The sequence below is a fragment of the Taudactylus pleione genome, unplaced genomic scaffold, assembly GCF_031769625.1.
Source record: "Taudactylus pleione unplaced genomic scaffold, aTauple2 ptg000201l, whole genome shotgun sequence".
NCBI classification, from domain to species: domain Eukaryota; kingdom Metazoa; phylum Chordata; class Amphibia; order Anura; family Myobatrachidae; genus Taudactylus; species Taudactylus pleione.
Window position 1 is genome coordinate 26,976,240 of NW_028284603.1, and position 10,615 is coordinate 26,986,854.

Here is a 10,615-nt window from a genome sequence, read left to right on the forward strand (position 1 = left end):
TATGACTCACACACACCAGCTCAGCTGCCCTCTCTGTATGACTCACACGCACACACCAGCTCAGCTGCCCTCTCTGTATGACTCACACACGCACCAGCTCAGTTGCCCTCTCTGTATGACTCACACGCACCAGCTCAGCTGCCCTCTCTGTATGACTCACACGCACACACCAGCTGAGCTGCCCTCTCTGTATGACTCACACGCACACACCAGCTCAGCTGCCCTCTCTGTATGACTCACACGCACACACCAGCTCAGCTGCCCTCTCTGTATGACTCACACGCACCAGCTCAGCTGCCCTCTCTGTATGACTCACACAGGCACACACCAGCTGAGCTGCCCTCTCTGTATGACTCACACAGGCCACTTACGGAATGTCTTAAACATGGCGCCCCGCATCTGATAGGCTCTTCCCATTTCCCTGTGTCATTCTCCATCAGGGATACAATCAGTGCCAGTGGAGCCCCTGTGAGTTCAGCCAATCAGCGCCGCTGAGCTCCCCGCCGCCCGCAGAGACACAGGGAGGTCTCAATGACAAGGAGGCTCTGCCGCCATTTTCCCTGTTTCTATTCTGCGGGCGGCTGGAGCCGGCTCGGGCTGATTCCTCGCACTGTACCGGCTGAGCGGCACCCTCATTGCTGTACAGAGAGGTGGGTGAGTACCCGTGCACCCATGGCCGGGGAGCGGGCAGTGTAGGGGTCACAGTGCTATGAGCATCCTACATAGAGCTCTGCCTGTGCTATTATCCCATAGCGGCAGCTCTTTCATGGGGGCTCATTAGAACGTTATTATCGGGCCTGGGCATCCTGCTGGGTCTGCAAGCACCAGCATCACTTGAAGTGAAATGTGTATGCTGGGACTTACAGTTCCACAGCAGTTGACGATGCCTTTGCCCTCCGTTATCTAACCTACAAGACTGATGTATAGTGACTGTGGTGGCTGCATCATCCCTTTGGGGGGGGGGGGGGGGGTCAGGATATATGTCACTTGCATTGTTATGGCTTGAGCATTTAAAATATTTCCTGTATTAAAATGACATTAAATGTATTTTTTTTATTACAGTAAATGTTTTTTCCCCGCTTTGCGTGTAGTTTTCCCTGCGTTGTGTCCTATTCGATGAGTAAAAAATCCTGTTTTATGCATATATTATCTTTCAAAATACTAGCATCTGCTGTCACCTTAATAATCGTATCAAAGCGTAAAAAGATAAAATCTGGTGGACCTCCCACTACCAGGCAGCATTGTCTGTAGGGTTGTTGCATTGCCTGCTCTGCTCTCAGCAGCTGACCCTTGTACTCCTACCTTAAGCTGGGTACACACTAAACACACATGGCGATATCGCCGATTATCCCGCACCAACAGGCTGATATATTGGGCGGTCCGTACACACTGGGCGATCTGATGCTCGATATGAACCACCACCACCTGCATTGCACTACATGGAATCGTCAGCCGAATTGCCTGATCTTACATGCAGGCCCGCCAAGAGCCGCAGCAGGCCTGTATAATGGGGCGTGGCCTAATCGCGGGAGGCGTGACCACGCCCCCTTCCCCCACAAAAAAAAGCTTTGCAGTGCGCTCGCTGGGGAGGGTGGGGGCGCTCTGAGCCCCCTCAGCCCTGCTCAAAGCCAGGGGGGGCGTGATCAGTGTGATCGCTCCCCCCCACAGGCTCAGCAGCCACGAGCAGTCTCCCACTGCAGCTCAGCACACAGCGTGTGCTGGGCTGCTTTGAGGGGGGGATGCCGGCCCCGGGCCCCTCAGGAAGCCCGGGTAATCTGTACCCGCTGCCCCCCCCCCCTCTCGGCACCCCTGCTTACATGCTGCACATAAGATCAGGCGATGAGGCTGACAAACCCACGGGAGCGCACACTACACGATGTGGTGCATACACACTACACATTTTTAACGATTTGTCGTTCCGATGTGTCGGAATCTGCCAAATTGTTAGATATTGTGTAGGGGCCATAAAAATGGTGGATTATCGGTATACATCACAACAAGCCCAGGTAGCATTTACTTTGAGCATTGGGTTTACCACGTAATGCAGCTGTGTCATTCCTCATGTCCCTTCCAGTATTTCCCACTAACATTATGAGGTTGCAAAATAGATCAATTGATTTTAAAACTAATAATGTTGTCCCGGTTAGAAACTACAGCCGCACATATAATGTAACACCGGACTCCTTCTAGCATAATGGAAGGAGTGCGGAGTTTGGGACTTCCACCACTCATATTTGCTGGACAGTTCATCTTTATGAATGTTTTTTTTTTTTTTTAAATTGTGCATAAATACCAGTTAAAAGGATTTTAAGAGCTATATTCACCCGTCTTGCACCCCTCTATGGTTACTCGAGTTTGCAACTGCTGTAGTAGATGGAGTGCTGGATTTTCATGACCGCCTGTAACGGTTCTTTGCTATGGATGTGAGATGCACATAGATCAACCTCTTCATTTGATTTGCTGCTGCCCTGTCCAGTCAGAGGCTACATTACTCACATTTAGTCTATGCTGATATTAGTTGACAGCTAATAGGGGTAGGTTAGCTTCCCAGGGGAATAATGGCTGCATATGGTTAAAGATAGTGGTACGGAATGAGGCGGCATTGAAAGAACGGTTTATATAAAAGTGTACCAGTGTCTTTGTTCGGTGATGGAGGAAAAAACAAGTGGCAATAGTATTCTGACTTGGCTGAAGCCAGTAACGGTAGAGGTAGCAGTATAAGTAGTTGTTCCTCCATCCAGAAGCTTGTTCTCATCCACAGCCCCGCTGCATCTGATCTCATTCTGTGGAGATACAAGGTGATCTGCAGAGATCCCAGCTACATGTGAGTTTTATGGGAATGGCCACTGATAAAGTCCCATTACAGGGAAGGAGAGCATTTAGGCACAAAACGATTTCAACTGGAAAACGAAATTTAATGATCAGACCGCTGTTTGGTGTTGTCAGTTTTACAAGCTGTAAAGCCAAAAACAACTGTTGTTTCTCTTTAATCAGGGTTCACATGAGATTCCTAGAAGTAAACTATATTTACAGGAATCTACTATAGTTCCAGTTGGGTAACAGTGGTTACACAAAGGGTACTGTCACCTATCATTGATATCACCAGATCTGCAGCTATACAGGCATACCTATACAATAGTGGAATTAATTCTGGACACTTTAAAAAAAAAATGTTTATTTGATATTTATGCAGAAAATTCATATTCTGCTATACCAAATCAATACTTTAATATTTTTATTTTAATCTATGATGTTTCTACTTAATATTTTAACATGATTTGTCAGAGAGAGAGAGAGGAAACCGAGAGAAGGGGAGAGAGAGAGAGAGAGAGAGTGAGTTAGTTTTGAAATACACTGACCAGCCACTGTCAGTGGTGAAGATGCAGGCTGTCACCAGTCACAGCAGGCAGCATGCTGACAGGATCCGGGAGCAGGTCCCATACAGCATCCATGCAGGCTCATGTGCTTTGTTCAGCACTCAATTCATCCAGACTGTGGCAGCCTTTGCAATCAATCTACTTTAAAATCCTCACAGCTAGTTGCAGCTCTGGTCAAAGTGTGAATAACGACTAAAATGGCTCAGAATACCTCGAAATGTGTTGACTGGTCGCCTGGGAAGAGAGGCAAAGCCATGACGCTTTGTGTGGAAGGGTATACCTACGAAAAGAGGTCGGGCGGTTTGGCAACGAAGTTGGGTGTAAAGAAACTCTGCATACTGGGAGAAAGCCCACGCTTACAAAACAAGATGAGCGCAGAATTTGTCGCCTGGCCCTGCAGGACTGGCAAAGGTCTGCAAAAGGCATCAACAACATAATGAAAACATCTGCTGTCCCAGTTTGTGACCGAAACATACGAAAAAAACTTTGTGACAATGGTTTGCGAGCTAGGACCCCGAGAGAGAATCCGTATCTAAACCAGAAACGTATAGATTGGGCTCTGACACACAAGGAGTGGACAGAAGAAGACTGGGACAAGATTATTTGGAGTGACGAGACCAAAATCAGCATCTTCGGGAGTGATGGAGTGAAATTTGTTCGGTTGGCCTAGGGAAGATCTTTTGCCCGAGTACACCACGGCAACTATGACGCACCCAGTGAGTATGATGGTGTGGGACGTTTGGCTGCTGTTGATGGCAATATCAATGCCAAAAAGTATCAAGAAGCAGCGCTGGACGAGAAACTGTTGCCCACAATCGAGGATTTGTTCGAAGGTAACCCACAGAAGTGTATCTTTTAGCAGGAGGGAGCACCATGCCACACCACCAACAGTTCCATGAAGTGGTTCGGTGATCACCAAATCACTGTCCTGCCTTGGCCAGGAAATAGTCCGGATTTAAATCCGATAGAAAATCTTTGGTCAAGGCTTAAAGTGATGGTATCACGACAAAATCCAAGAAACATAGAGAGAGCTGATGGAAGCCATAATCCAGGCCTGGTACCACGTGTTTTCACCTGAAGATCTGGGACGTCTGGTTCACTCGAAGCCTTGACAAAGCGAAGCTGTTCTTAAAAACAGAGGATATCCAACAAAATATTAATTGTGTATTGCTGAAATTGCATACATGTATTTTTTTCCCATAATAAAAGCATACCTGTAAATTGTACTGAATTTTTCCCTGGAAATTTGACAAATGACAACTTAAAAATAAATAGTAATGATTATACTCACATATACTTTCATTGGAATATAAATTATAAGTGATTATAATGTAAAAATAATGAATAACCGCAAGATTTTCTAAATTTCCTAAAAGTTTCCAGAATTAATTCCACTAGTTTACAGCTATAGCTGTTGGCAAAAAAAAATAATAATAATAAGGAAATTGTTGGTGTGACACTTTCCAATGTTTTTTTGGGAATTTTCGATACTCTATTTTACTGGCTGCCAACAATTGCCAGTGTGACACTACATTAACCTTGAAGTGTGTAGCAATGCATTTGCTTTGTGTATTGTTTCTTAGAAGCTATATATAGATCCATTAAGGGCATGCAATTCAGTTGAACAAATCTAGCTAGCAGCTCTCTAATACAAGCAAAGACATATGCTGTCAGCCTACATGTCCTCTGTTGGGGTGGCTCTGCTCCGTGTAGCCCTGTAACTGAAGTAGTATCAGGAGGAGCAGGCTCAGATTACAGGTAGGTGCAGTAAGGACACACCAACATAATCACCTCTACCACACAGCAGCCCAGTGAAAAATGTGGTTCCTGGGTGCTGCAGTCAGTACACTTTGGCCTCTGTGGGAAGGATGGCTTTATCTTGGGTGAAAGTGTCCTGAGACTGGAGGAAACTACTCATATTGGTGGCCTTTGTCTGATGAGCTGTTGTACTTATGTATGGTGTGTATATATATATATATATATATATATACCTTATTTGTCGTCAATAGGTATATACTTCTGGTTTGTAATTCCTCTTTAGTCTTTCTCTAACACTAAGCGATGTGTGTACACAGCGATGCGACATACGACCCTGCTGCAGACGGGCCGACACATCGGATGATATTCGCACCCCCCTGCATAGCACTACATGGGATCGTCAGCCGCATCGCCTGATCTTACATGCTGCACATAAGATCAGGAGATGCGGCTGACGACCCCACAGGAGAGCACACTACACAATGTAGATATTTTACGGATTTGTCGTTCCGATGTGTCGGAATCGTTAAAGATATTGTGTAGTGTGTAGGGGCCTTTAAGCATGTTCATCAGCTTTCTGGAGCCAAAGTGTATTTAAATGTCATAATCTCAATAGGATAAGTGTCTCCTGAAACAACTATCCTAGGACCAGAGAAAATAAAAGGTGCTGTTTCTGGGGAGATGACTATTACTGCACGTATAGACCCTCTGTTTTTTAAATTTCAGAAACTGACTCAAAGATGCCAATGGACCGAATTGAAGCTGGAACAGAACCTAGGAAATTTAGGTATTGTCTGCAATACTCATCACATATGAACTAGGTGTTCCCTCACACATTTTCTACAAAATACATATAGTTTGTCTTTCAATTTAACCTTTTATCAATATTCTTGGAACACTTTACAAAGAATGTGTGATCATCCACATAATGAGGAGCCGCTTCTTAGTAGACATAGTCATAAACAACTAAATTGTGTGTGTATATGTGTTTATACACAAATACATTTATAGTCTTACTGATTCCATTGCTTTTGGGACACACATGCCCCCTTCAAGGAATATTTATCAACTAGTACACCTAGCTGCATGACTCTAAACCTCTGGAAATGGCCAAAAAATATATATACCTTTCCATCAAATTGTGGGGTCTGCTACTACAGACCTGTTTGTGGCGGTTATTACAGAGCCTCTGTATTTGTGCTATGGAGATGTGATGACATTTTCTGTCATGCTGGTCTTTTTCTGTGGACTTACAGGCTTGCATCTCTCTTACGATTGGCCATTTGTCGGTTCTGCTCACTAATATGTAAATAAAATGCTGAGCATACACTGTCCAATTATTGGTCCGATCAGCTGATAATCATCTGAACGGCCCGATAGTTAGACAGTGTATTGCCGCGACCTAGCAATAATTATCGGTCTGTTGGATATGCAAAATTATCCAGCATATCCAATAATTAGTCGGCCGCATCTGGCAGCGTGCGCACTGCCCGCTGACCATCCGTGATTTTCCTGGTACTTCACAGGAGAGGAACAGGGTAATGTTTCCTCCCCATGGGTGGAATGCAGATATCGTGGCCATTCATTGTGACATATCTCACAGTGTATGGCCACAATATCTAGCGTTCCCACTAGGCTGTTTTAGCGGGGCGCGGCGCCCTGCCCTCTTTCTGGAAGGCAAAAAGCGCCCTGCCCTAACAGCCTGCGGGAACCGTCTTCACCCGCGGGTCGCAGTGTCCCGCGGGTGAAGAAATGTGCGGTGACCCTGTCACCGCCGGAGAATAGACGCCGGGCGCATGCAACCCGGCATCTATTCTCCCTGTCTGCAGGGCTTGGGGGCTGCTGCCCGGCGTGTCCGTAAATGCCAGGCACGCCCCCAAGAGTGAAGAAAAGGGGACGCGTCTTATAGACACGCCCCCTTTTCGATGATCACGCCCCCTTCTCGGTCGCGCACGGACATGCCCTCTCTAGCTCCGGCGCCCTGCCTCCCGCCGGAGCTAGAGGGAACACTAAATATCTGATGGGTTTCATCTTGTCAGATAAAATGTCTGTCGGTCTAACAGACATTTTAGCTGACAGTGTATGCCCAGCATAAGTATTGTCTGAAATGAAAAGATTTAATACCATTGGTTTGTCCTGCACATACCTGTGAACTTGTCTTCTATTTAACAAAACAAGGGGTCGAGGAAACCGCAGCAGAGGCAACTACAGCGGAAGAGGGGACCGTGGCATGAAAGTACATGGCTCATTTGGAAGAGAAAAGTTTTGCGATAAACCCATGAATGGCATTGTACCAATGAGGTGACAGCGTTGCTTCTCATTATATTATACATGAATGGATATTGTAGCTAGCTTGCTAGGGACTTTTTTTTATTCTGAAAGAGTAATTCCTGTAAGTTGGATCATAATGTGTATAACGTAAAGTTAGTCGAATTTATGATAAATATTCGAATGGTGTTTTGAGAGCAGAGTAAAATGTATGATGTCAATAGTTTTAGTCCCCGTTTAGTTTCTCAGGATATTTGCCATTAGAGGAGCTGAATAAAGTGGTTCACAGAGTGTTAATTTGAAGGCAATACTGTTTCCCTAATTCCGTATTTGCACCGCTTGCAGACGTGGCATGGGCCGAATGCATCCATATATGGACCCTCGCGGACGTAGAGGAATAAGGGGACGGCCTCCAGGATTTATGCCCCCTCTTCATCCTAGGGAAATGGGAGAGCACTTTCCCCCACCGCCACCACCTCTTCCTCCACTAAGGTTCTCCAGCATTATTCCATATCCTTTTATGCTTGGTAATAAACACTTCTACCTTTTTTTATATAATGATTTTGTTTTGTCTTTTGCCTTCTCCCTCTCCACATGAAGACGTGGACACCCCCTGCCACCACCACCGGGACTGATGGGATTTAGAGGAATGCCGCCTCCTCCCCGCGGTCGGGGTATGTTGCCGCCTCCGCCAAGGGGAAACTTTTCTCAGCCAAGAGGGTAAGTCCATTTATTTCTCTCACCTAAACTCTATTTCCTATAAATAACAATGTAATAAAATATATTTGTAGAGGCATAGCCTTAGCTAATGACCATATAGAGGAGCCATGTTAATATTGCATGCAGTACTTTGTTATATTTGTATATATAAATATAGTACACATTTAAGTCATGTTAGCTTTTGCTTTTCTTTAATTTAATTTAAACCAGTTTCCCATATAGCAAACACTTATGATTTTATCCTTCCACACAGCTTTCCCAATGGACGCGGTGCAGCACCACATCCTCCGCCACCTGGCCGGGGCCAGAGATGGCCCGCACCGCCAGGTGGCAGACGCTTTTAAAGAGACACACTGTTTACAATCCACAGCAGTTTTTATGTGGCCGGAGAGCGAAACCCTCTTTGTTTTTGACTTTTTATTGCCAAAAAGCGTTTAGTTGAGTTTCGAAAGAACTTCTTTTTGTTTCCCAGCAGCCCTCATGCATTAAGTGGCATAGAAAAATAAAATGCCAAACTGCATTTTATAAGACAAATGATATCTCTTTGGACACTTTATCAAAAAACACGTATTGCATAATAAACTGTGTGGACATTGGCTCTTGCACAACGGGACAGAACTAACAAGATGGGTCAAGCATTAACATAATTATAAATCTAAGTATTGGACTTCTGTGCAACGTTTTTAAGATTGCTCTGTGTTTTTCTTTGTATTACAAGCACTCTATTTTAATTTAAAAGAAAAAAAAATATATACTGTCATACATTTTTGTAATGCTAAGTGTTAAAGCTAAACATTGTAAACACAAAAAATTTGGTATGTTGTGAATACTTTTAGAAATTAGAACTAAAACCCTTTCTAGTCGTGTATAAAAAGCTTGACCTGGATTGAATGTTAGGTTGTGTAGTTAGTATAATTTGTAATCTGTAACATTTTAGTGGCTATGTAATGCACACGTTTTATTTGCATTACTTAGGACCTTTTTGAATAGTGTAATTTGTTTCTCAGAGTTTAACGTTCACACAGATCTGTATGCTTGTAAAACCTTTTTGTTTTTTTTTGCAAAAATGTATTCTGCATCTAGAAATTGTTTTTAGAATGTGAGCATATACTATCCTTTAGCCAATTGAAACTGTTAAATTGTATTGTTTTTGTAAGTGTAATTTATTTTGGTATAACTAAGAAAAACACTATAACTGTAAATTTTATTGGGGGGGGGGGGGGGGGAATCCCCTTTTACTCTTATGCTGAGGGCTGAATTTCAAGATAAGGGTTTTGGAGCTTAGCCTTTGTGCTCTAAACTCCCAAAGCTGACCAGTAAAACACAAATCTGAAGAGATCAGTAAATTTGAGGATGACACAATTCCGAAATGGATGAGTTTGTGACTCGCACATTAAACAAAAACTGTTGACGTTTTTTGTTTCCATATTTTAAGAAAATGTTGCTTAGTTCTGTTTTTACTTTGTAACACTAAACTGTTTGCTCCTGCCTAAGATCGTATTTATTCAAAATGTTAATACATTTTTTTTTTATCCGAATATAAATGTAAATCGTTTTTGGCTTGTGTTTTTACATTCATTAGCAAGGTCAGTCTTCTAGTGATTTTAGTTTTTTTGCTGATGGAAGGTGTGTCTAAGCTTTGTGTTGCAAATCTTCCCCTCTACACCGCTAAAATGAAATCCTTGGTCTACATACCTCTCCATATATGTAAGCACCTACATACCTGTGCAAACGTATATGCAGACTTGGTATTTTCTTTATTATATAAAGTAAAAACACAACAGCATAGCTGCTAATTTATATGGAAACTGGCTTCTGCTATTTATACCCCCGCACACACACACACAATGTAGGGAACTAATGAAAACTGACATTGTTCACAGTATCTATTGCCTATGAATAGTGAAGACTGAGGTTTTGTGGACTGGACCATGAGGGTGCATCATTATAACTGTCAATTGGTTCAGACCCCAAAATGTCTGTCTCCATTTTGTGTAGGTGATGGGTTCACTTTGATTACTTCATGAATAGGAAATGTTTGTATCAGTTTAAAAAAAAATGGATAATTGTAGAACTGTGGTGCGTTTGTTCAGCCGTTTTCCTTTACTGTAACTAATTTGGCCCTGATGCCCTAACTAGTCCTTGTTACGCCCACACTGGTGTGCGAGATGGGGCGAAGGCCTTTATCTAGATGATGTTACGTCACTGTCAGACTGAAAGGATGCTGTTATTGTCACCCATTGAAGCACATTGAAGATGGTGCACAGGCCATTGAAGAACTTGCCACAAGGTGAGAGTGATTCTAATTTGTTTTCTTTTAACTGTGTCCTCATCTTCTGCGATTTCTTTAGCAGGTAAGGCTTCAAGTTCAAAGACTATGCTGTCATCTGGAACTGTAATTATCTTTCCGTCTGTGCTACTCCCTTCTAAGCTACATGTACACCAGAATAATTGATAACACTATAATCCTGTATACACTTTCTTACACTGTT

At 43.5% G+C, this 10,615-nt stretch overlaps 1 protein-coding gene across 3 annotated transcripts; it reads left to right on the forward strand.

Annotated features, from left to right (window-relative positions):
• Window positions 1-489: 489 nt before the first annotated feature.
• Window positions 490-10,615, forward strand: LOC148518254 (uncharacterized). 3 transcript variants are annotated; one of them, XM_088477293.1, is made up of 6 exons: window positions 490-654; window positions 5,862-5,922; window positions 7,314-7,436; window positions 7,749-7,895; window positions 8,004-8,123; window positions 10,263-10,615. In XM_088477293.1, exons 2-6 carry the CDS (start codon window positions 5,876-5,878, stop codon window positions 10,312-10,314), a joined length of 489 nt encoding a protein of 162 aa, XP_088333419.1. In that variant the 5' UTR covers window positions 490-654; window positions 5,862-5,875; the 3' UTR covers window positions 10,315-10,615. The 3 variants fall into 3 exon arrangements, with proteins under 3 accessions (XP_088333419.1, XP_088333417.1, XP_088333418.1); XM_088477291.1 differs by lacking the exon at window positions 10,263-10,615 and adding an exon at window positions 8,377-9,678 and having other exon boundaries at window positions 502-654; XM_088477292.1 differs by lacking the exon at window positions 10,263-10,615 and adding an exon at window positions 8,377-9,678 and having other exon boundaries at window positions 502-650.